The sequence below is a fragment of the Miniopterus schreibersii genome (assembly GCF_964146895.1).
Source record: "Miniopterus schreibersii genome assembly, chromosome: 7".
NCBI classification, from domain to species: domain Eukaryota; kingdom Metazoa; phylum Chordata; class Mammalia; order Chiroptera; family Miniopteridae; genus Miniopterus; species Miniopterus schreibersii.
In genome coordinates, this window is record NC_138108.1 from 6268359 (window position 1) to 6295334 (window position 26976).

The window sequence follows — 26976 nt, forward strand, 5'->3', positions numbered from 1 at the left end:
ATAGAAACACCTGGAAGCAGCCAAAATGCAGAGGCAAAGAAACATGTCACAAAGGAAAGAACAGAAGAAATCTCTAGAAGAGGAACTTAATGAAATAGGTCCAAGCAAGCTACTAAATACAGAGTTCAAAATAATGGTTATAAGGATGCTCAAGGATATTAGTAAGAGTATGATGAAAACAATGAGAAAATTGATGACCTAATAAAGTACCAATTTGAAATGAAGGCTACACAAACTGAAATGAAGGATAATTTACAGGGAATCAACAGTAGAGTAGAGGACTCTGAGAATCAAATCAGCAATTTGGAACATGAGGAAACAAAAAACACCCAACCAGAAGAGCAAAAAGAAGAAGGAATCCAGAAATATGAAGATAGTATAAGGAGCCTCTGGGACAACTTCAAGAGGCCCAACATTCCTATTATTGGGGTGCCAGAAGGGGGGAAAATAGAGCAAGAAGTTGAAAACCTATTTGAAAAAATAATGACAGAAAACTTCCCCTCCTTGGGGAAAGAAATAGACTTACAAGTCCAGGAAGCACAGAGGGTCCCAAACAAGGGGAACCCAAAGAGGCCCACGGCAAGACACATCACAATTAAAATGCCAAAGGTTAAAGACAAAGAGAGAATCATAAAAGCAGCAAGAGAAAAGCAGTTAGTTACCTACAAGGGGCACCCAGACGACTGTCAGCTGATTTCTCAACAGAAACCTTGCACACCAGGAGGGAGTGGCAAGAAATATTCAAAGTGATGAAAAACATGGAACTGCAACCAAGATTGCTCTACCCAGCAAAGCTATCATTTAGAACTGAAGGTCAGATAAAGAGCTTCACAGACAAGGAAAAGCTAAAGGAGTTCATCACCACCAGACCAGCACTACAGGCAATGTTAAAGGGTCTTCTTTAAGAAGAATCTAATGAACAAAAGAATCTGACAAACTAAATAGATCCAGAGACACTGACACATGCAACAGACGGTCAGAGGAAAGAGGGAAGGGGGGTGGAGGGTGGGAAGAGATTAACCAGAGAAGTTATATGCATATATGCATAACCCATGGACACAGTCAATGACGGGGTGAAGGCCTGGGGAGGGAGTGGGAGCGACGTGGAGGGGGTCAATTGCGGGGAAAAATGGGACACCTGTAGTTCTTTCAACAATAAAGATAAATTTAAAAAAAAAAAAAAGAAATGCATTTCCACATGGCAATACCTGTGTCATTGTCTTTTGAATAGAGTTAACATTAAAATTATATTTAAAATTAAAATTTTGCATTTGTCAAGCTAGATACTGAAAAAAATCAAGGCACCTCAACCTGGAAATTCCTTTAAATTTACACCAAGCCCTTCTTTAACATATTTTCCAAAACAATTAAATCATAAAATTTTAGAGGTATAAAAATACATGAGCTGGCCAAAGAAAAAGTTCAGGGGACCCAAATTCAAATATTGCCTAGAATGCTTCATTGGTCTTGACTTAATTTTCTTTCAGCTGGTACCATTTCAGAAATGGCTGAGTTTATGAAAAGAGAGTATATTAAGTTCATGTGGCAAACTAGAAGAGTTAACAAGTACTTCAGTCTTTCTTTTCTTAGAATAGATGTAAACACACACACTCAAGGTAAAACAGGTTAAGAATCAAATAAGTAGTAGATGAAATTAGCAACCATGGGACAAATATTTGACTGTTGCCACAAGAAAGACATAGAGTGACATGTGTAAGGCCCCGGACTACAAGGAACTGTGAGAAATACATTTCTGTTGTTTATAAGCCACCCAGTCTCTGGTCCTTTGGTATAGCAGCCCAAACGTACTAAGACAGTAAATCGAACAAAATCTGCAGGGAAAGGAAAGCCTGGCATGCGTTTAAGAACTGACGAGCGGTCTGGTTCTGAGCTGCATCAGCCTGCTTGGGCCACCCCAACAGAACGACACAGGTACGATGGATTAAGCTCCAGAAATTTATTTCTCACTGTTCTGGAGGCAAGAAGTCCAAGGTCAAACTATTGACACATTTGGTTTCTTCTGAGGCTTCTCCTTGGCTGGCAGACGGCTATCCTCCTGCTGTGTCCTCAGTGGTTTGTTTCTGTGCTCACACACCTCCCTGTGTGTCCAGATTTCCCTTTGACATCATTCAGACTGGATCAGGAACCACTGGAATCTAACCAACAAAATAAACTGGTGAACTAAATAGATCCAGAGACATAGAAGCATGGAACAGACTGAGGGACCTCAGAGGGAAGGCGGGGGTGGGGGAGTGAGGGGGGGAGAGATTAACCAAAGAATTTATACACTTATGTGCATGACCCGTGGACACAGACAATAGTGTGGGGAAGGCCTGGGGTCGGGTGGATGCGGGTGGAAGGGATCGATGGGGGGAAAATGGGGACATCTCTAATACTTTCGACAATAAAGATAAATTTAAAAAGAATAAAGCCAGTTAGTACACTAAAAAAACACACCAAAAAACCTTAACTTAATCACTTCTTTAAAGACCTAATCTCCAAATACAATTGCATTCTGATTACATCCTGAAGTGGATTCGGACTTCAACTTAGCAATTTTGGAGAGGCACAATTCAGCCCATCACATATGGGACTTAGGGGAGCAGTAAATGTTAGACAGAAATGTGGACTAGGGTCACCTCACAGCTGCCGTGGAACATGAGAATGGGGAATTTTTGGACTTCTTTAGACAGTGGATTCTATGAATGCCTGATACAATATGACATCCTCACCTCAGTGGATTATTCAAAATTGAAAGTGAAACCTGCTAACATGATTCGTTTACTAATAAATTATCCATAATATATAATGTATGTTTTTCAGAAACTGACTTCTCGCTAATGAGACTTGCTTTCAGTTATAGGCATGCATATTCTATTTCTATCCTACGCCTTCAAACCAAATCTAAAACTACCTCATACATATTTAACGGCTGGCCCGAAACAAAGTGTTTGCATGTAGTCAATGCATAAAAACCTGTATGAGTGCTAAGTAGGAACTGAGCACTCGCCCTAATACTCAAAACAGCAGCCAGGGCTGTTCTGCACCAGCCGCCCGCTCTGCCCGCGAGCCAGGGAAGCCCGCGCTGAGGGCAGGCTCGGGCTGCAGGGAGGCCCTCGGCCGCCAGGACGACAGGGCAGCTGTCCTCGCTCGCGTCCCGGAGGGCAGTTGGTGCCAGATGGCCTCTTCCGTCACGCAAGACAGCCCCGATTGCAACCTCGAAACGGCACCTCCGCAGCGGAGGAAGGGCAGGGCAAGAACACTCCTCAGCTGCCAACTGTGGCACAGGCCTTGCCAGCTGCTTTCGCTTCTTGGGTATCATCTCCTTTCATTCGACTGTTGTATTTCCATTTTACAGATAAGACAGCAAACGCAGAACAGTGGGGTGGCTGGGTCATAACAATAGGACCACCAGTTGAGCACTGGCTTACTCCAAAGTCCAAGCTCTTTGTCACACACCATGTAAAGCGGATTTTCTCTCTCAAGATCCCGTCGTGACTCCAAGGTCATCGGCCTTTGTTTGAATCCTGCCATCTGCCCCCTGCAGGAGGAAGACTCCAGTCTGCAGTGGTAGGAGTGGGCCACCATCAAATATCTGTTTGAGGCACACCTGGACAGAAAATTTCTCACCGTGCACATATACAGCAATATATTAGGTTGGACCAGAAAAAATTAGTTTTTTAGATCCAAATTTGTCAAAATTAGCAACTTCATATGATTCAACCTAATTATTGGCTCATGGTAATAACCCAAGATTTAATAACTGTAACTGCTACTCTAGTTCCTGTTGGAGATTTTCTGGCCTAGAAAAAAACCCTGTACATGGCCTTTGCCTCAGGCACACCTAGAAAACAGGTTTCTTCTCACCTGGGGGAAAATGCCCAGCAGCAACCCCCACTACAGGAAGATGCCTCGCTCTGGGAAAATGGGGAAAAACCTCCTCTACAACGAGCAAAGATGCAGGCACTGCCCCTTGAACTGCTCTTTCCACAATTAAAGACACAGCAGTGTATCTGAGATATACCTACAAATAGAGTGTATCAATAAAGAAAAATGCAAAACCAGGAGTCACATCTCAAAAGATTCCAAGGGGCTCATCACACATCTGGCATAAGCCCCCATGAAAACAATACAGGTCCTCACACTGGAGGGGCCAAGGGGAAGTGTGTCTGCCATTGTTTCTACAAAGGGCCACCAGCTTCTTCGATTGGCACTGTGAGTAATTAAAATTCAAATTTGAGTACATTTGTCAACTTTCCCAATATGTGTGAATCACTGAAATGTTAATAGACCCATCAGAACAGCCTGGGGAATATTTCCACCTTTCGGATGTTTTTTACAGCATTTGACAAATTCCCTCTAATTTTTCTAATATAAATATCTTCTCAAGCACTGAAAAGGGGATTTCAGGGAAAATTTTGAAATTCCACGTAGTGATATCTGCACCTTCCTTCACAGGGACTCTGTTGGCTGTGCAGCCTGGACAGGCTTTTCTTAGAAGGCCACAGATTTGCAAAGGGGGAAAATAGTGAAAATCTGAGCAGATTCAGAGCCAAGACCACAAGTTTATTAAGCTGACCCGAAATCTTATGCACATGCCTGAATCGATAAGAATTCATGAGAGATAAGCACTGAAGATGTTGGCTGGTCTAAGGCACTCCCTTTCACTTTCCTGGGAGAGGGTGGATTGGAAGGTTTTGTGTCTACTGCAGGGATACCCCAAGCCATAGGAATTAGTGAGAGAATTTGCAGTGAATGTACAAATTCTTTCTCAGCTCTTAAATTCTTTAACTCCAAATCATTGAAGCAGTGACCACAAGTAATATTAGCTACCCATTAATTGTTCGTGATGTATCAGGCTCTTTATGTATTTCTTAACTTATTTAAACTCCCATACTATTATTAGTCCCATTTTATAGATGAGAAAACTGAGTCGAGGAGTGTTTGAATTCTCCAGTTCCCGCAACCAAGAAGTGGTTGAGTGGGATATTAAAAAAGGTGTTCTGATTCCTGAGTTTATGTTTTTAAAGCCAAATTCTGTCACTCAAGAGTGGTTGTCATGACAGGCAGCCCCACAAATAAAGATCATTATGACAACTTAATGGCAACAAAGCACCCACTAAGCCCCCCCGCAATTGTTGCAGGAAATGGCTTCCGCAGAAAACTGTGCACCTACGGCACTGAGCAATCTTTCTTTCTATTTTTGAAATGTCTCCAACTGCTTGTTGCTCCCTTGCCTCCACCCAAAGGCTGTCAAATGTACCTGAAGACCAATTAGAAAGTGGCTCCGCTTCCCCCTTAATAGAACGCTTGGCGATCAGAGGCTGCCCCGGCCCTGCCTTTTTCCTCTATTAAACTGACTCGGCGTTAACATTTTGAACACCTGCTGCAGTGGAAGTGACAGCCCATGGTTTCCCTTGACACCTTTAAAGTAGTCTTTAGTAATTTGGTTTCAGACTTACTATTGTCTTTAATAACAGAACACAAATCAGTTAGACCCTTTTGATTTACAGTTATGTTAAAATAATAAAATTCAAAGTACTCCCAGTTCTTAGATTCTCAACCCACTGGAATTACAATAAACTTTATTAGAACATAAAAGGAAATCCATGTCCCACTCTGATCAAGTATTAATATAAAAAGACATAATTAAATGTCAGATTTCAGATAGATTGAGTCATTATAAAATAAATAAGTGTAACGTGGTTTCCAGCAGAGGGGTCTACAGAGAGAAATAGAACTATCTCTTTCTTACCGGTGTGTGTCGTCATAAATACATGGAAACATGTCTCTGCAGAGCTTCAGCGTTAATGAGATATGCCATTTGCCCCAGAAATGCCAAGATGGGCCTAAGCTTTAAGCCACACCGCTGAGCATTGTCATATATCCTCACATAACCCTCATCTGCAAAGGACATAAAATAAAGTTTCCCCTTTATGCCCTTCATTGGTAGCTGTAAGAAGCAAGACTGTTTCTGTCAGCAGATAAACACCGCCACCTGCTGAGATAAGAAAATAAATAAAAGCATAAAAGCATGCAAGCTTATTCATTTTTAAAACACAGCAACATTTTCTGGTTTTCGTTACTAAGAGCAGAAAATTGTGCTCTTCATTGCTCACAAAAACACACCAATATCTGATCTGTTGTGGTAGTTACCTGATGAAGACCCCACAGTCCCAAGAAAATAGTAGCAAAGGCAGCCTTGTTCAAAGAGATGCATCCAACATTTCCCAAAAAGTAAAATAAGTATCAGTCCTTGCCTTCCTGGCACTTACAATTTCCATATAACTGTTCTATGGTTCCCATCCCTCGCATGCCCGCAAATTGTCATACACGCAGTAAGTCCTAGGAAATACAATCTGAAACTCCAAACAAAAGGAAATTTAGAGAGAAAATGATGATTTTGTCTTGATGTGCAGAATCCAAAAAACACCTCTACCACACGTACACACACACACACACCCCTTTATCAACTCTCCTCCATAGTCTAAGCCAGCGATTTTCACCCCTTGTGCCCCAAGAATTTTTAAAACATGGGATACCTGACTACTTAGGGCTACTGACCTCGTTTCCCTTAGATTGTCAAATTTAAAAATGGCAACAGCCTGCACAACAGTAGCCATGCAGTGTGGATAAATCAAATTTTACTACTGTTTTGTCTGATGGGCAAAATATATTTTTCGGTGTGCCCCAGAATTTTAATAATTATGTGTGCCGTGTGACAAAAAAGGTTGAAAATCGCTGTTCTAAGCAAATATGCATCCTGGGATTTCTTATAAAACCCGGGGAGGGGGGGTCGGGTGTTCAGAGCAAGATGCAAGAGAGCAGCCAGGAGGTTCAGCAGGACCGCAAGTGAGGCCAGCTGCAGGGGGCCCTCAGGGCCTGCCGGAGCGGGGCAGCCTGCAGGGCCTTTCCTAGATGCAGGTGGCCCTCTCAGGGTCAAAGCCCCAAGAAGGCGCCCAGTCACGGATTTCCAAGAGGAAACCTCCTGAGGACTTCTGGGCCTTGTCATTTCCAAAGCATCAGATACCAACTGGGTCCTCCCTTTTGGGGTCAGATTTTATGCCATTGTGAGAGAGTGTTTTTCGTAGCAGCATTCAATTATTTCATTGTGCAGGCTTTATTTTTTATTTCCAAGATGTCAATTGCATTAGTTTTCATACTAAACATCAGAAACTAACAGGTGGTCTCAAAAAATATACTCTTAATTCTAAAAAAAAATAAAGAAAAGAAACCCCCAAACTTCCATAGCCTGCTTTTCCACTAAAAAAGCTAATTAGGTTGCTTATAAACATAGCTCCTAGCATAGTGTCTCAGAAACAATAAATGACTGTTGAAATATATAATCCAACATCAGATATACCCAATGAGTTAATACCAATATCTTTATGGTTTCTGTCTTTTTCCCAACAAAACCAATGCTTGATTTCTCTCTAAATAACATGCTTCTGAAAGGCAAACACTAAGTGTATTATGTTGTGAAACCAGGAAAATTGATCACTTGCCTTGGATGTAACAAACTGCATTTAAAATGCAACCCTTTGTAATAAATAGTGACCATTAGAGAAATAGCAAGAGTCAGAAATGCAGTTACGTAAATCAGAGGGAAAAATCCATATAGTGTTATTCAATTACATTCATCTCATAAAGCATCAATTTCATTAAACAAAATTAACTCAATTTACTTAACAAAATGAGTATTTTTTCCTGGCTTTTGTGGTCTCCTTTGCTCTACATTTTCTAAAACCTTTCTTTTTCAGATTCTTCACTTTATATGTATCTTTATGTTAAAGTTAGACCATTTTACTAAGCAATCAAACAAATACACATTTTAATATACCGGAGCCCTATTTTATACACTTAGGCCATTGTCTTTGTTTCCAGTGTCTTAGAAAGAGTGTTTGTCTTGGGAAGAGGGATTCCAAGGCCTGTCTTTGTGACATGAATTCCGTAGTAATAACGGGTGGGGCCCCTTCTTACTGCGGCTATTGTTACAGGGTAGAAAACATGCAGTTGCGAATAAGCAGCTTGCTCCTAAAATCTCCAACAGGCCTCTCAGATACCAAATGCAGCTCCCAGGTCATTATATCCACCTTTTCTCTGTGTGCGTATGAACAATAAGAATCTGAGCACTTGCTCCTTTATATCTCCAAAAGCTATTCTTCTTAATTTTTTATTTAGTGTCTGTCATGTTCAGAAGAAATATTTCTAATCTGTTGCAGTATAATTACTGGGACAAGAATGCATTTAGAATTAAGAGGCCATTTGGAACTGGGATTCGATTACAAAATAATTATATGCACAACAAACATCCAAACTCAAACTCTTATTAATTGGGAAAAAAATCACCATGCTTTGTAACATTTATTTTTTAAACTTATTTTATTCAAGGGATTCAAAAGATAGACACACACACACACAAAAAGCCATACGTGACAGTCCATAACCATGTGGGAAAACTCATAGGCAGCTTGTGAACATTTAACAGCCTCGCTGGGCTGCGTGGAGGCCGCAGCCTTCCTCAGCCTTTCTTGGTCTGAGTTCATTTCTGGCCACTTATTGGCCAAATGATCTTGGGCAAGCCACCCTCCCTTTCCCAAACATGTTTTATCAGTTCTAAATTAGGGATCTGACCATTTCTACTTTATTTCTCTCACTAAATGAACTAAGTTATGTAAGTCTTGTAAATATTTGGAGCTATTTTTCTTTATACTTTTGAAAGAAATAATCTGATAAAGCCAAGGTAAATAACTAGAAGATTGTTTGAGTTTTTAGTGTGGAAGGGGAGTAATGAAGTTATAGATTACAGATTAAAATGGCAATAAGACTAGCTAGCTAAAATTTGATTTTTTAATTAAGGAAAATGTTTATGATTTGGTGGGTAGATAGAGAATATAAAGCGGGCAGGGAGTGATAGATGATTCCATTGTTAGCAGGACTAGAACTGCTAAAATGTTGGGGCAAATGGAAATAGAAGGAGTAGCAAGAAGCTCTCTTCCGGACTTGACGAGACTGAAAGAGATGGCAAGATACTTAAACTAAGAAAACTGTGTCAACCATCTTGCATCTGGAAGGATACGCAGGACAGATGCCTACGAGGACCAATGCCAACGAGGACAGCAGAGAGAAAGCTCCCAAACCCCAGGTGCTTGAGTCACTGGGCCACTGAATATCGACTTTGGGACTGACTGTGTTCTAATTATGTATTTCGTTATTTGCAGCCCAAACCATCCTAACCAAGATAACAGTGAAGTTGAATTAAACAAAACAAAAATAATCTTGGTAAGATAACTAAAATGATTATAGCTATTTTGAGTCAGTTTACAATTCCTTGTGTTTGAGAAGAAATATGTCTTTAAATATCTTAATTACTCTTTTTTTTATTTTAAATTTCATCTCAAGGTAAATTACTTTAAGAGTAACATCAGCAGTGGAAAAAGCATAAGATAACAAATTCACTTATAATTTTAATTAAAAGATTATTGATGTGTTTTTACACAACAATGTAAGATTTACAGGTAGCAAAAGCATTGTTCAGTTCAAAAAGCATTTATTTTGTCTTTAAATCAGGCATGATGCTTAATCATGAGCTACTGCAGCTTTAGATATGAGTTGTTAGAAAAGATAATTCATTTTTATGAGGATTATCTACTTTCATAAAATCCTATACGAAATCTAAATATATGGAGATGGATTAGACCATAATCATCTATAGCGATCATCTCCTCACATCTCAGCTTCTCTGTTCAACAGAGGACCTTTAAAAGAAAAACTTTCCCAGGGCTCTTAAATTTTAATTTCATTGATCAAAATTCAATTTACAGTTCTCCCTAAGATGCCTATAAGACATGGAGTGAGTTATATTTCAACTATGATTTATGAATAAATAACACTGTGTTCCCTCCTGAAAATCTTGTCTATAATACAAAACAATTTTTTTTTAAGATGACTGCTAACTATTGAGCTTAAGAATAATAGAAACATTTATCATCATGCTTGTTATATGCCGGGTATGCCTCCCATCAAGAACTGTTATTACCACTTTCCAGATAAGAAAACTGAGACAGAGTGGTAAGCTAGCTTGCCAACAATTAAGAGTTTGAAAACAGACGTACATCCGGGCATCTAACTGACCCCACCCGCCCTTCATGGGCCCTACAGTACTTCAGGGGAACATCAAGTGGGTAGAGGCGGGGTAAGTGCCTGACGATAGGCTGTTTTCCTGTAGTGTAAGCGCATGACATTGGCCTTGGGTTCCCGAGGCATCCATTCCCAAGGCGTCCATCGCAAATAAACGTCCCCAGCTGCGTGGCCAGCTACTAGCTAACGACTAGGCAAGGAGCCAGGCCTCTCACGCCCAGGAGCTTTCCCTTTTGGGGCAACTTGGCTAACTGACTGCTTTGAGTCACCCCTCTCTCCCCTTCCCATGCGCTAATTCCACTCTTACGCTTTAAATTCAGCAATAAAGAGTGAACCCAGGAAACCACGGGCACCCTGCCCTTGACCCTAACAGAGGCACAGGCCCCAGTCCACGTCTTCTCTCCCTCTCCCTCCCTGATGGGTGTTGCTGAGGTGCATCCTGCAATCGTAAGAACCACAAGGGGCCAGTCCAGCCACACTGGGTCCAGGAGGGGAAATGACTGGGGGCTGCCACAGGTAGTACAAGCCCAGGGGAGTGCCTCCGAGCCAACAGCAGGACTATCCTTAGGCTGAGAACCAACACGAAACAGTATATTAGAGCCTTTCTTATGGTCTTAAGTATTTAAACACTTATTTTTAAGCAGGTTAGGATATCTGGAAACCTTCATAAATATTGTATAAAGAAAAATCCTTTAAAAAATAAAAATTAGACCATGGAGCCATTATTCTGGCCAAGGGCTTCCTACTCTTCAATTGGTCCGTAAGGCATGGGATCATCTCTGTAACCACTCATTGGCCGACTCTCTGCAGTGACAAAGCAAAACGGTATCGCGACCTTCCCAAGGTCATCAAAGACAGAGAGGAAGAGTCAGTGTCTGCTGCTCCTTTCCAGTTTCAAAAGGAGTAGCAAGCTTTTTATCTAGTTTCCTCTAACCCAGGCTCTCCTTGTCTTCACCATCTCTGAACCTCTTCCTTCCAGCAGCCACATGGAAATTTTGTTTATTTTGTGTTTTTATTTTTCCTTCTCGAAGGTTGGACATTCACAGGCAACCTGAAAGGCAATCTTCACCCCAAACCTTCCTGCTCACGGGTCCGACACTCCTCCCATAGCCACCCCTTGCTCGCCCGAGAACACAGCGCTAGGGAGCTCGGTCTCCAAGTCCAGCTCCACTTGCTGACGCCTGGGCATCCTTGGCAAAGGGCTGACCGTCGCTGTGACTCGCCTTCCTCATGTTGCGTCAGGCCTGTCACCTGCTGGAAGGTGCAATGCGATGGCCCACACAGGTGGCTGGGCGACGTCTGGCGCCCGTTAAGCCACAGTGACTGCTGTTGTTAGTACTAAGAAAATAATTCTACAAGATTCTCTTGCTCTGGATTCAGGCATCACTGGTTTTGTCTTGTGTCTTTTCTTCTAACATTAACTTGCAATAGGAATTGTGACACTTTGACATAAAATAGCCTTTATAAAACATTGTTCAGTGTTTCAGCCGAAGTCGGGTTGGTGTTTGACTCGTTTCCCTGGTACCTCAGTTGTCTTCCACACAGATTTCTTCATTCAATGGTCTGAACGTCTATTCTGCTTAACTTTTCCTTGTGAGTTAACCTGCCCACATGTTCCTCAGCCCACTATGAATCCAGAATATACTTGCCATGAAACGAGATCTATTTTATTTTCCCTATATGCTGCCTTAATTTTGTTTAGTGTAGGGCCTCAACTTTTTGGGGGCTCAGGGGGATTCTTGGATGTGAAGGAAGAAAGAGCAGCCTTCTATTCCAAAATTCCCTGAAGAAGGTAAAATAACTAATAAAACTTCTGCTAACATTTGTAACATACACAACCCCCTAAAAACATGTGGTAAACATCTATGTACAATTCACAAAGAATTTCTCCAAAAATTTTATTAAACAGAAATTAAACTAATAGCCTTCACAGTAGGGTCTAGGAGATACGTTGTTAAATGCTCTGGTTTCAGTTATCAGGGTCATGGTGCTCTTAAAAATAAAACAAAATTGAAATAACTAGTGGCATTTTCCAAACAGTAGGCTGTTTCCTGTCATCTCCATCAAATAACATCAAGAGGTGATATAAGCTCATTGGTTTTAAATGTCATGTCTGTGACGCAAAAGACAGTGCATGAGTAGCTGACTCGTGGGAAAAGAGAAAACGTGGAATATCGTGGGAACAGCTTGCGGGCCACCGGTGAGGCTGGCTCCTGCCCCACGGCCAGCAAGCGCGCGGCCTCCTGCGGTCAGCGCCATATCCTGCAGGAATTGTCCTTGCTGCCTAGGAAGACAAATTTCACCAAGTCATTTCTTCTTTATTTTATTCACTTCACTCTCTCTCTTTACAAGTGGACATTTTCTGGGTCTCTGTCCATTACCAGTGGGCTAAATGTGCTGCTAGTTCCTCAGTGTCCAGCTGCCAAGCCCCTGAGATGCTCAGCTCAGGTATTTCTGGACTGAGAATCTCTCTCTCTCTCTCTCTTTCTCTCTCTCTCTCTCCCCTGAGATGCTCAGCTCAGGTATTTCTGGACTGAGAATCTCTCTCTCTCTCTCTTTTTCTTGCACAATTCCACAAGTCCTAAATTATGCAAGTTCACATCCTACTCACACCGGCGAGGTTCATGGGATGTTACAATGGGAGAGGGCCTGAGATTGCCCCACGTTGGCCACACCCCTTTGCAATTCCATCTGCCCTCCCCTCAAACATCACCACCAGGTAGAGATAGAATGAACTCGAACACCCCTGGGTTTGGGCGTGAGTGTATAAGACAGTGCACTCCACTTTAGAGCAGGCCAAAGTGTCAATGGGCGCTTCTCACATGGGTAAACATACACAATTTGCCTCCTTCCTACACTCCCCACTCTGGCAGACACTCTTCCAAAGCAGCCTTGCGGTCCCCCCCCCAGGGTCACCTTCCACATCCCACCTATGGAAACATAGTCCTGGTGTGGTTTTCTTCGACGGCCAGGAGCATCACATGGATAGAACTGTGGGGCTACTTGGATTGGCAAAGCCTGTGAAAACTGCACGTTCCGCCAAAAGCACCTTATGTTTTAAAAATGTAATGACGGTTCTGGCCAATTCTCTTCCAGTTTATGATTCTAAGCCTGACCTCAGGCAGTTCACTAAAAAATGCATGGTGGACACTGGGCTCGGCCAAGAAAATCGGGCGGATCAATTCAAAGGGATGGCTCCGCTGTTGGCAAGACAAGCGTGTCAACCCTGTGCCAACAAGCTCTGTCGTCCAGGGGGCCTTGGTGCTTTGGGTCACACTAAATAAATCAAGAACATCTTTAAAAGAGCTCAGGAATCTAAGTGCCAGCACTAAAACAAGACACAGACAATGAATATTCCTCCCCTAAGCTGTCCAGGCTCTTTGTGAAAACTGGCTGAGGGAGGAGGTATGTGGACCTGGCCTCGCATGAAGCCCCTCGACCAGGAGCCGTGGGTCCTCTGCCAGCCCAGCTGCCTCCCTCTTCCCGGCTCGGCAGCCGGTCCCTGCAGAGCATCCGTGTCTTTCATCACAGCCCCACCTCTGCCCTTGTCATGGGAAAGGATTTGACATGCTGTCCACAACAAAACAGATGGCTTCTAATGGTACTCTCTTAGGAGTGACACTTCGAAATCATAAACCCACAGAAAGTCATCTGTAATTTTAAAGCTTATCCATAATTAAGCAGAAGGCAGAGGGGGTTTTTTAGGGCAAAAGGGGAGATTATTTATAGTCCTGAAGTTATATGACTACAAAGCAGCCAATATACAAAGCCACCCTTGCATATGTGACATCGAACTTATTAGACAGTTAAGCAACTTTAAAATTTACTCAACACGGTGGGAATCACTGAGAGTTCGACATATTGGGTCTTTGTGCCCTCTTAGGGCATCCCTGCCCCCACGTTGTCACAGCACCCACCCTGCCAAGCCTCCTCCAAGAGCATCGCACTGACATCGTACCAAATTCTTGTCACATTCCTCTCCTTTCCGCAATCTGAATTATTTCATCCTCAATCCAGTTCTTACAAAATGTTGCCAATATGGTGAATTCACAATAAATTGTTAATGGTTGAAAAATGCTCAATATCTCTTCTCTTCCCCCAAATATTTGTATGTTAGCAGGGCACATCCAGGAAAAAAACAACTTAGCTCAAAGAATAGATCTCTAGTGAGCTACAATCTGACTGTGGAGAACCCGGGTCCTGACTCGTTTTAGTTACTAGCACCTAACTGACGCCAACTGGGTATTAAGCATTCGGGGGACGATGCCCGGGGAAATGTAGAAGCCAACAAGGTAGGCTCAGAATTCTTACTTTGTCCAGAGCAACTAAAATTCAAATTCACAGGCCTTACAGTGAGTGGCAGAGCTCATTCCTGTGGTTCCATGACGCAGCTAAAGTGAAATAATGGATTTAGGGCCCCCTTCAAACTGGGCCAGGGACCCCGGAAGAGAGGAAGGGCATGGAGGGACCCCTGCTGGCATTCAGCCGAGGACCTCTGCCAGCCCATTTTAAAGGAAAGGCAAGTCTGTGGCGTTTCTCCCTCCCCACCTGTGATGATGATGTTGCCCTTGTAGTTGAAAGCGCAGGAGAAGATTTCGTCCGTGTGCCCCTCGAGCACCTGGAGGCACTGGCCGGTCTGAGCATCCCAGATCCTGGCTGTTTTGTCAGAGCTGCCCGTTAGAAGACGGTTCCCTTGGGGGTTGAAAGAAATCTACAAAAGAGGCAGAAAAATCCATGACAGGTTTGCGTGATGACTCCCAACGTATTTTTAATCCGCACAAAGGGGACATCACTAAGCACATGTCACCTTCCCAGCTGGTATTTATTCTTACACAGAACAGTTCCCTCATGGTGGGGCAGATATTGCAGGGATAAATGTAAGCCCATTAAAATCTAGACAGAAACGCTTAATTGCCTGCCCCACCCCCTCACAATTCTAAGGACAAAGACCAAAGCGTCTTATATTCTGAATATTCCCCACCCAGGTAGAGCCTTCAGAGACTTGAAACCATCAGAGACCTGATATTTTACAAGGAAGGAGTAAACCTGACCTCAGCTATGAGGTCAAGGAACTGGGCTGAGCTAGGTGGTGAGAGTCACCAAGTCCCAGCCTTCTCTCAAACTTTCTGAGGGCACATCGAAACCTCAGGTTACTGACCGGATGGCCCTGCTCTGTGAATAAGCTTTTGGGAGGAGTTTATACAAAATTCTAAGCTACAGCCTTCGAGTTGCAAAATGGGTCATTTTAAACTTTGTTGGGTGCTAAATATTTCCATGAATTACTTCCTCAACTGCACCTAATTTACAGAATACTTGATACTTACTTTAATTGCACAATATAACCTTGGGTGTCTACTAGAACCAGGAAAAGCACTTCATAAGCTTCTTTCATGGGTTTAATAAGTATTTTCAGCTAACTAAGTCTTTTGCTGATGGCTGAGAACACTTTTATAGTTTTTGAAATTTTTAGAAATCACTTATTACACTAAGTTTCAGGACGCACTTAAAAATAACGTCTTTAGGTAACTGACTTCTAGAAAGAATGAGGTAATTGGAAAATCTTAAGTAGCTTAGTGCCAATACTCACACTAAACACACAATTTTTTTTAAGTAAATAAATTGCTCCAAATGAGAAAGCAGCTCACCTTTGAAATCTCACCTTCATGGCCTTCCAACTTGGTGATGCATTTTCTCGTGGCTGCGCTGAAAACTCTAGCTGTTCCTTTTTGAGAGGAGCAGGGATAGACATACAAATTCATCTGAAATACAGAACTTCGAACCACATGCCTCGAATGATCTAAACATCTATCGCTCTGTCACACGGCTCTCCGCGAGGTTTGTCTTCGGGGTGAGGGCCAGCCGCTGGTCCTGCGGTGGGTACAAGGGTGTGGGGGGGGCCTCTCTGGCCCCGAGCTTTTGCCAGAGATAACGGGTTCCAAGGTAGGAAAGGAGGGGCAGCAATTCAGAATGAAAAAGAGATTTTAAAGGGAAAAAGAGGGAAGAAAACAAGTCTTGAGAAGTTGGGGATGCAATAAGCAGAAAGCCTAGCATCATGCACCGAATACGAGTCTAAGGCTACAGAAGGTGCGAGCGGCCGCCCTAAGAAGTAACAGGGGCCACCCCTCAATGCACAGAGAACAGGCAGGAGGGAACCCTTCCAAACAGAGAAAGACAAAGGATGAACGGTTTGCTCCCTGTTTATCCCCAGTGCCCAGAAGTGCCACTCAAAAAATAGATGTAGGTGGATAGATGGATGGATGGATGGACGGATGGACGGATGAAGGATGGATGGGTAAATGGAAGAAAAAGTATATGTTTCTTTAGAATTAAAAAAAAATAGATAAATAAGCATAGAAGAGAAAAACAGCAGTAATGCAGTTGTCAGAAAAAAAGTTAATATTTGTCAGTTCAGGTGAAGGGTGCTTTCTTTTTGCAAATTACAGCATTACATAGAGTAAAATTGGCAAGGATAGGGTGTTTTGTTCACTTAATTTTCATTCAGAGAAAAGAAAAATATCTTAACATTTTTACTTACTTTCTGACAATGTCAACTCCGGAGGAAGTAGACCAAATGATAAAAACTGCTATTTTAGAATTAATATAATTAAAAATATAAAACTTGCTACTTAGTGGGACATTTCAAAAGCCTTAAAGGAAAGTGACCAACTTGTGTTAAGAGTTTGTTAATAACATGAAGGGGAGCATCCTGCATAGAGTAATACTACAAATGAACACAAAAAATCATTTTTAATCTTCAGAAAACACAGAAATAAGTCTAAAGCTGTAATTTTTTTAAAAAAGATAGAAATATAAATAAGACAAAAAAATTAAGCCTTGAGAGTAATTCCAATGAGGAAGGAAACGGTAATATACAGGAGCAGATGTAGCTGCACAGGTCACTCACTGTGTTGACCGACTCAACTGTAAGAAGGAAATGAAGAGCAAAGACCAGAGATAAATAAAGAAGATTGGTCTACACATCAATACTTCTCAGGAAGCACAGAATAAGAAGAGGTTTGCAAAGCACACCAAAAGCAAAGAGAGAAAAAAAAAGAGAGTCTTTTGAAGAAATTTCTCATCAAACAAGGAAAGAATAGAATCACTGCTGGGGGGATAGCAGATCGTAGAAGAAAACACAACTGGAAGAGGTGAACTTGTATTTTACTCTCAACCATCCCTTCGTGTCCTGATCCCCCAACCCTGCTTGCTTCCTGGCCCCCACAGCACTGACCAGCTCCTACCATCCTGTATAATCTAACATTCCACATAAAATATTCGCATGGCATTGGTCACTGTCGCCTGCTCCCGAGGGCAGGGATTTCTGTCTCTTTTCACTGATATACCCTCTGATCCTGAAACAAGTCCTGGCACAAAGTAGGTATTTCACCTATATATATTTATTGAATGCAGTTTGATACTGAGAATGACATTTATAATGAAAAGGTCAGATTAATAACAGTTGAGAGATGACTTTTAAAAGCCAACATCCATGAGAAAATAGAGAAGTGGTTACTTAAAAAAACAAAATTGCCCAGATTCAGAGGGTTTATAGTCCAGGATATAAAAACAACTTGTATGTATGATCAAAGAATTACCTTTGAAAAGTCCTAGTAAGAGAACACCTCTGCAAATGTAATTTTAAAAGGGAGACAGTGATGAAATAAAAACTAGGTAGTTAAAATAAATCACCAACAAAATAATATTATAATGGCGTGTGTGGTCAAGAGGACAACGGCATAGATGGACTGTGGCATCACATGTGGTCCTTGTGAAATTGAGGACGTAGTGTAGCACCAGCCCGTGATCATCAATGAGAAACACATGGTGTAGAATCACAGGTGGTAACTGGGAACATGTGTCCAGCAGGGCATCACAGGTGCTCATCACGAAGATCTGCTCGACATGGTGGAGCAGCACATGTGTCATAAAGGAGATAAGGCAGGTTTGTTGCAGAGCCATCGACAGTGGTCAAGTTGATGAGGTTGACACTGTGTAGCGTAACCCATAAGCACCAGGGAGATGACCCAGAATATGCCATTATACAGCACTGTCAAGGAGACGATGGAGACCTAGCCTAAAGTCATGCGTGGCTGTCAAGGAGGTGGCGCAGGTATTGCACAGCATCCTGTGCGGTTACGGGGACTATGATACAGACGCGGTAAGGGAACGCACAGCCACAGCCGGGGTGAGGCAGGCGCGCTTCCTAGCAGCTGGCTCTCGGGGATGACCGGCCGTGTAGCCCCACACGCCCCCATCAGACGAACCAGAAACCCCTCCGCAAGTCGAGCGTAAGACCAGGCCACCTACCATCGGCGGAGGCAGTGGCGATCAGCTTTCCGGCGTAGTCAAAGCAGCAGTCCAGAATTTCATCATCATGGCCTGTTAAGGTTGCCATACATTTTCCAGTCGTAGCATCCCACAGCTGCGATTATTTTTTTAAAAAAATGAAGAAGAGGGAGTAGAAGAAGACTATGACTTCTTGTCTAAAATGCAGCGATGGCCAGCAGCAATCTTTATGACGTCCTTACGGCTGGTTCAGTAACTATGCCAAAATCATAGGTATAATTTTCACATGCTCTGTTCATTATACCTTGATTCTGACAAGAGACCACAGCCAACCAGCTAAGAAGACACACTTGGGACGCAAAGGACACCCGAGACAGACATTTAGAATGGGCGGTGCAAACGTGAGGCTACATTAGGAAAAAACTCAGAAGTGCTCGCTTCACTCATTGGAGTGGAAGTGTCCACTTTTCATAAGCAGGTCGTCAAATGACAGGGAGCTTGATCTAGAACTACAGTGCCAGGAAATGAAAAGCTCATTAAGATAATAATACATTTGACATATGATCAAAGAATGGTCCAGAGCATAAGCTCTTAGTAACAGAAACTTAAAGGCAGGGAGACACTGTCTGGAACTTCACTTTAATCAATGTTTAATAAATGACTAGGGGCATTAAACAAAAATAATGCACCTTTTAAAAATAATATCTCTTAATATATTCAAATCAATTAAAATTATTTTACTACATCATAATTCCTTTCAACTTGAGGGATCAAAAACTTGAAATTAAAAAATGACCAATTATTATTTATAAATATCTTAATTTTACAGCATCTTTGAAATCTGATAATGTCGCACTGAATATCTGCTGCAGCAAAAAGGCATTTCGTGAGCTCACCATGCAGGTTTTGTCCATGGAGCCAGTCAGTATCATAGAGCAATCCCAGCTGAACAAGGCACTGCTGATCTCGGCGCAGTGCCCAATTAGGGTGCACACCTTCCTGCAAATCGGAAAGGATTCAAAGATGCCTTCGGTCAGCGTACGTGCAGGATGAGTGACGGCGACCCCAATGGTGTCAGCGGATAAATTCTAGTTTTTACAAAATAATGTCTTTGATGACAAAAACAAAGCTGGCTTCGCGGTAGCTCAAAAAGAGTCAACTATTCATTTCATTTCAACAGAAATATACTTAAATTTTAAACACCCAAAAATAACATCACTGAAGGTAACACTTTGGAGAGACAGGGGTAGAAAGGGAAGGTAGATTGAAGTTCTGGAATTATTCCCACAGCAGATAAGTGAACCCCTAGTACTTAAAAACAACATGCGAGTGTCTGCAGGGCCCTCCTGCCCCCTCATTTGTTGCCGACATCCTGATCGGTACCCCTGATAATTAACCCTCTTAACAAAACGCAGACAAGTCCAAGGGCGGAGTTTTACAACACAGATAGGCTAATTTCGTTAACTTCTTAGCAACTAGAGCCAAAAATAATTAGGAAGGAAATTGAAGTTCTCGGACTAAATTAAATTTGGGAAATTAGCCGTGGTTTTATTTGCTCAGGATATCCATGCCCGCCGTGATGACAAGCCATGGAAACTTGATTACTAGCACAGAGGATAAACAGTAGCTATATAACCAGGCTATTGCTAACATGCCCCTTTTATGTTGCTAATTGGCGTTCTTTGCTCAGAATTCTGAGAAATCACGTAATTTTTTGTGTGTGGATCGGAACTATTGTGAATGAATGAAATACATAACTGTGCCTCATTCTTACGGAGTCCAGAGCACAGTCAATACCTTCCAGATGAAACTAATAAATTACAAAGATCTGTGTTCTGATCCAGACTGAAAGGTTCTTGAAAATGAAGAACGCCAGCCCCGACCGGGTAGCTCAGCTGGTTGGAGCGCTGCCGGGTGTGCCAGGGTTGTGGGTTCAACCAGGGCACGTGCAGGAACCAACAGATGAATGCTTAAGTAACTGGGACAACAGATCCATGCTTCTCTCCCTCTCAAAAAAAAAAAGCAATAAATAGAAATTTTTAAATAAATAAATAGATGGACTACCTTCCAGCCTCCACGTCCCACACCACAGCCGTGTGATCGAAAGACCCCGTGATGATTCTGTCTCCTGAGGTGTTGAAGGACAAGGAGATGATTTCGGCTGAGTGTCCCTGAAAGAGAGCAGGTACCTTCACGTGCACTTTCACATAAAGCAAGTGCTGCACGTGCACAATATCTGCGCCTGGAAGAAAATGCCCGGAAAGGCGAAGCTGTACCCAGAGCGGGGCCCATCAGTGGGGCTGGAGTAGGAATGGGGCTGAGTGCAAATGCGCATGAGGTGCCTTTCGGGGTGATGGAAATGTTCGAAAGCCAGATTTCAGGGCCAACTGCACAATTTTGTAGGTTTATTTGAGTGGACATACGCTTACCTCAAGTCCATTCCAACTCAATAAGGCTGTTTGTTTGTTTGTTTTTTAAAGGGAGAGGATATGTTTGGGGACATCAGAGGGCTGTATGTTTTATGGGTGATGAAAAAAGTTCTCAATAACTTTGAAAAAAGAAATTCTTATGCTAATTAACATGAACCGATTAATAAGTATCTGGCCTTGGGCCTGACTTTCACCTGGTGACAGTCTAGGGCCCATGACTCAAACTGAGACAACTAGAAAAGCATTTCTCTGCAGTATGTTCTGCTGGGAGGTTCTACTGGGAGAAGATCCCTTGTGTCCCCAATTATTTTAGTTCCTTCACACAATTACCTTTTAAAACAATGCAAAAATTCACTTGCAAATTAAATTTCTGGTTCATTCCAAATGACAAAAATTAAATGTAGCTGAACATTAAAATTCTGAACACACAAAACACACGTATTCTCTGGCAGGAGACAGGCGTGCAGAGCAGGGCTCAGCCTTTCGACTGGTCTGGAGGCAGAGGTAGTGGAGAGGCAGAGACGCAGAAATGACAAGAGTGACGACCAGAAGAAAAGCACTTCTATTAATAATGCTAGGCCCTGTGAGATAAGAGAGAAAGCCCCTGGGTGATAGTTAAAAACAGTGCTTTTTTCTCTAAGTCCATTTTTTTTAACTTTTTTAGGAAAAGCTCTCCTAGGAAAGAGATACTATTTTTTTTAACTCATTTATAATTTGAAAGGTAAGAAAGAAAACTAGATTTCCTATCCAGTTGTTCCTACTGATTGCCACAGAGAACTGTCCTATTTTTGTTGGGTAGTTGGGAGGGGAGGGGAGGGGAGGGGAGGGGAGGGGAGGGGAGGGGAGGGGAGGGGAGGGGAGGGGAGGGGAGGGGAGGGGAGGGGAGGGGAGGGGAGGGGAGGGGAGGGTAATAGGTCACCACTGCAAGGTGCTAGATTTGTGGTGGTGACAGACAAGGGCCCCTGTGGAGACACCCCACCAGCATTCACTCGGCGAGGGCCCTTTGGCCTGCTCCCTCCTGCCACTTGCCTCTTGTCATTTCAGACTTTGTAATACAGAGGCTGGAGGGTAGAGGAATTTTCTGGCCAGGATCCCCAGTTCTGCCTCTTTCTAAAAGTGCCAGCCTCCACCTATTTTGCTTTTAGCCATACAGATGACCATGGTTTTTAAGGTGTAATAGGCGTGGCTTATAGGTGGAAGCGAATCAAAATAAATCCGGCTTCATCTCTCTTCCCCAGCATGTCCAGCCACGTCTTTTTGGACAGTCAGCAAAACCAACGGGAACACCCTCTCTCTCCTGTCTAAAAATCACTGTATAACTTAGAGCCAATTTTGTAATACAAATAAGAATACAAACACAAACAAATACAAACAATAGGCTCCCCTGGGATTGGCTGATGGAAACGGAAAATGCTTGAAGGTATTATTAACATTGTTAGCGTACGGTTAACGTGGATACTTCCTCTCCGTTCTGAATGTCCCACAGCTTGGCCACTGTGTCCATACTTCCCGTGGCCACCAATGTGCTTTGAGGGTTGAAAGATAAACACACCTGGATTATAGGAAATGAAAAAGATTTTAGCAATGTAGCATTTAAAATTTTTAATTTTATACAGCAAAGCTCCAAGATGCATTGCCTTAGCAGACTCGGCCTAACTCTTTGTACAAACACTCAGCAACATACCAACCGTGAGTAGCCTGCAACTACAGGTGGAATCCTGAACAGCCCCCTCTCAAGAGGGCGGCGCTGAGCCCGTGCGGGGGCCCCGGCTGCCTTCGCCCCCCAGACCACAGGCGGACCAGAGCCGACCCGCCGCTGCCCAGGTGCACGCTACGTGGCTCCCTGTTGCTGTCCTCAGTTCTTTCAGCGACATCCCTTCACCCACCGAGGGCTTTGGCTGCCTGCTCAGTGTCAATCCCAAGTCCCAGATGGCCTTGGTGTGGGCCACCCATCCAATACCTCCGGACCCTGCCCCGGGCTCCTTTTCATTGTCAGTCCCATGGCCACAGCCTGGACCTGGACACCATCTCTCTAGAAGGGTCGCTACCAATACACCAATCTCTGGTTACAGTTTCCCAGTGCTTCGGCTTCACTCTTCCTTACCACACTGCCCCCCAACCAGGATACCTTCCACCCCAGCAAGACCCCTCCCTTTGCTCCTGGTCCATCATCGGCCATTCACCCGGCTCCCTGGAAGCACCACCCCGCCAGCATCCTCAGCACTCTTGGTCCCTGTCTTGCAGCTGCACTGCCCACGAAACTCCTAACGACTTGTATCAAGCTGGAATTTTACCCACTCATTTGCCCCCCTACCTCATGGCTCAGCAAAAGCAGCGTAGAAAGCGTCACAGGCTGCTGCTGTGGCTCACCCATGCCGTGTCCTCAGCGGCGTCCTCGGCACCTTTCCCTAACCTTGTCTAACGTGCCTCCAGCTCAACGCAGTCTCCCCCTGCCCGCTCTTCCCCACTCGGGTGCCCACCCCCCCTTAGCTGATAGCCTGGCCTCGCACTGCTTCCCCGGGAAAACTCACCTATCAGGTGGACTGTCCTCGCTGAGCCTCCCTTTTCTTCAGTCTCAGACTCAAAGGGACCCCTTTACCCATTTAAGACACGGCCTTTGGCCCTGAACTCCCGGGACAGGTGCCCATCAGCTTTCCTTTCCTCTAGACTAGGTCCCGCCCAGGGGCCTAAATAGTCTCGGGCTTTTCCCACATAAAAGCAACTCTTCCCTTGACCCTATGTACCCCTTAACTACCGTCTTTTCCCTTCACACTAATTTCCTTGCAAAAATAATCCACCATCACTCAGATAGTTAGCCCGTCTCCCACGCTTCAACTCTACTCAACCACTCCGGCTAGTGTCCAATCCGAGAGGTGTGAGCGCTCGCTCCCCTTAGCCTCCCGAGGGCCTCGAGGTTTCCTTCCTTCTTGCCAGCTCTCTGCTTTTCTTCTCTCACTTATCTCTTCTTTCATATCTTTGGCAGTCTCTCTTCTTCACCCTCTGAAGCTTCCATCAGTCCTCTCGCCATGCTCTACTTTTCCTTTGAGAAATTTCAATTCTCTGATGGTTCCTACAGCCACTGGAATGCCAGTGACTCACACATCCATGTCTCCCTCCCTGGCCTCGATGCTCAGACACCTACACTATGTCTTTGAACTTAGTCATTGACGCCTCTACTAAACTGCAAAATCCCTGAAGGTCAAGAGCTAGGTCCAATTCTAGTTGGTGCCCCAAGCACACAGGCCAGGGTTCACACACAGTCAATACTTCTTAAATAAGTATTGGATTGGTGTTGACCATAAATGTCTTCCTAGGAACTATATATAAAGAAAACCTTTTCAAAATTCCAAGGGAGTGCAGAGACATGGCCACATTATGATAATAAAGATTATGTCTTTCTTATGACTTTGGGCAAGGTACATAAACTCTCTATGCCTCAGTAACCTCAACTGCAAAATGGGGAAATACCTCACTCTTAGGGTTGTTATGAGGCACAACCTCGCTGATATACACATACATGAAGGGCTTAGGACCATGCTTCATGCATGCTGAATGCCATTAAAGGGTCAGTTATAATTTTGTACAGCAATATCCTCAGTGTCTTGAGCATATATGAGCTCCTGTTGGATGAACAGACCATGAATTGTAAGGATGAACATAAATACATTTTACTCCTAAAATAAGCACCCAGTTTATTTTTAAATGCTACCACTTGCTCCTCAGGGTGCCAATTATCTCACTAATTGCCATAAGATGTATCACAGAAGTGGCCGAGGGCAACGGCCTCCCAACAGTGAAAGCTATTTAAAGTATCACACTATTTATGCAAATTTGAGTTCTAATGATATCCAGAAAATAATGATCCTAAGTATTTTACAGGATATAGAAACTTATTTTAAAACTTATCATAAGAACTTCATCCACCCTCACCAACTCAGTTCTTTAGGGAAATAGGAATGAAAGAGAAAAAGCCTGTTTGGCTGCTGTGCTCCTCTGCTTCCTATATTGGGTGTCTACTTAGTCAATGCAGGTGTCTGCAAGATACTAAAACCAGAGTGGTTTGTAAATTATGTCAACACCACCATATATAGAGAATAAAAATACTGGATAGAATTTTAAAGTTAATTATAAAAATAGAGCCCCCAGTTTTATAATGGAATCCTAAAAAGAGACAGCAATGATATGCCAGTGCAGATTCGTCGTTTGTAAGAAATGCAGGTTCCTGCGCAAGATGCTGATAATGGGACAGGCTCTTCGCGTGGGGGTGGGGTGGGAAGGGGGCAGGGAGAATATGAGGAATCTCTCTACCTTCCTCTCCGTTTTGCTAGGAACCTAAAACTGCTCTAAAAAAAATGAAGCCTATGCAAATTTTGAGTTCCAATGGTATCCAGCAAATAATCAGCCTAAATATTTTACATGATATATATAGAAAAGAAAGGAAAAGATAAAACACAACAAAAGAACCGCCACATAAAACAATAAGAAAATAAATGTACTCACTATTTCTGCTGTATGCCCCCTAAAGGTGTGGTAGCACTTTCCCGTTTCTACACTCCACAGTTTGCAAGTCTTATCGAAGGACCCCGTGGCAATTTTGTCACTAAGATTAAAAAAAAAAAAAAAGATGTGGATTTTGAAATCCGGTTCAACCGTAGTATGCGACACACTGAATTAAGGAAAGACATTAGGACAGGCATCTCTGTCTGCTCGGGAATTTACTTCCCTTTTAAAGCAAGAAGCAATCTTATATTTGCTTCCTGGGTAACAAAATAAAGGCCTCATTTTTTTAATGGCATTAGTTTGTATGTTTAATTTTAAATATTTTGCATCAAAGGTATATCTTTGGGATTAAAAATGCTTTTTAAATTAGTACAATGAATCCGGCAGAAGGTTTACTTCAGAAAATTACTAACAAATAACAAATGAAAATTAGTAACGTATAATAAGTTGTATAAACATAGAAACATTCTGTTAGCAGGTCTCCCAAAGGGGACAGCACTGGATTTGAAAGAACCATGGTAAAATATAAACCCGGTTCACCGTATGTCTAGGTAAGGTTTCAAGGAGTGAGACAGCGAGCGTCTCCGGGAAGTGATGCCCCTGCAGTTCCAGTTGCAGGGACTTTCAACGAGAGCGACAGTCAGAGAGGAGACGGCACCAGGACCTCAGTCCCTTTCAAGCGAGAGGCTTCCCATGTGCCCAGCGCAGCGGGGCTGCCTCCGGTCAACACCCAAAGGCCTCCAGCTGCTGTTGGCTCTTGACCGGTTTCCGTTCTAGCACGTTCTGTTCCTACACCCACAGGGCACCACGTTAGCAAAGACATTACTAATTCCGATGCTTTTTAAATTACTTGATTCAATCAAAGCTTACTCCTGACCTCATATATGAAACAGATCGACACTAAGCTGGTTGAAGTTCATCTCTCTCTCTCTCTCTCACACACATGCTCCTACACACACACACACACAAACACATAAACACCCCCTTACTCTCTTAGTCAACTGTCTTGAACCCATTTTGCTGAAACCCCAACACCCCAAAGTGCAGTGAGAAGCACTGGTCCAGCCCACAGGGGATGTGAGACTAGGCTAACTAGGAGGTGGGCAAGTGGCTTTTCACCAGGGACTCTTGCTAGAATCCAACAGAATTGGGGAGGGCTTCTCCCCTCTCCATCCTCAAACAAACACTCTGTTCTCGGACAGACATCCCCAAATATCACTTCTGTTAAGTAGACTATGAAAGGATAGCGTGTGATAGAAAATACACTTTCAAAAGCCTTTAAATAACATTGCAATTGAAAGTGTGAATTACACTATAAGTAAAACAGTGTCATTTATAATTTTAATAAAATCCTTCCCTCCCACAGGCTGGTGTAATAAGGTATTATAAAAATTATCATACCCTACGATTTAAAAATGCGTACATCAAAGTTAAATTTTCTGTAGTTTAATTGGCATGTTTAATCATTTTAATGTACCGATGACGTCTGATTGTGCCATCACAATTAGCATGTCTAGAAACTATTACATTAGCCAACTAGATGTCAAGCTTATCATATCCGTGGTATAAAATTCTTACTCTAGTGCAGCAAATTTTTATAAAATACCTTGTATTGCCTCTG

General features: G+C 43.0%; 1 protein-coding gene across 3 annotated transcripts in view; it reads right to left on the bottom strand.

The window, feature by feature from the left end:
• Positions 1-1943: 1943 nt before the first annotated feature.
• Positions 1944-26976, bottom strand: part of DAW1 (dynein assembly factor with WD repeats 1) — a 39888-nt gene continuing 14855 nt past the window's right edge. The window contains exons 6-13 of one of the 3 annotated variants that reach the window (XM_081143221.1): positions 25356-25455; positions 22300-22407; positions 20491-20597; positions 19323-19425; positions 18448-18562; positions 15786-15862; positions 14689-14851; positions 1944-2156 (exon numbers count right to left, since the gene is read on the bottom strand). In XM_081143221.1, the coding sequence (XP_080999347.1) occupies positions 2140-2156; positions 14689-14851; positions 15786-15862; positions 18448-18562; positions 19323-19425; positions 20491-20597; positions 22300-22407; positions 25356-25455 (790 nt within the window). In that variant the 3' untranslated portion in view covers positions 1944-2139. Of the gene's footprint in view, positions 2157-9387; positions 12425-14688; positions 14852-15785; positions 15863-18447; positions 18563-19322; positions 19426-20490; positions 20598-22299; positions 22408-25355; positions 25456-26976 lie in introns of those variants that run through there. The other 2 variants (XM_081143220.1, XR_013999215.1) reach the window with 2 other exon arrangements.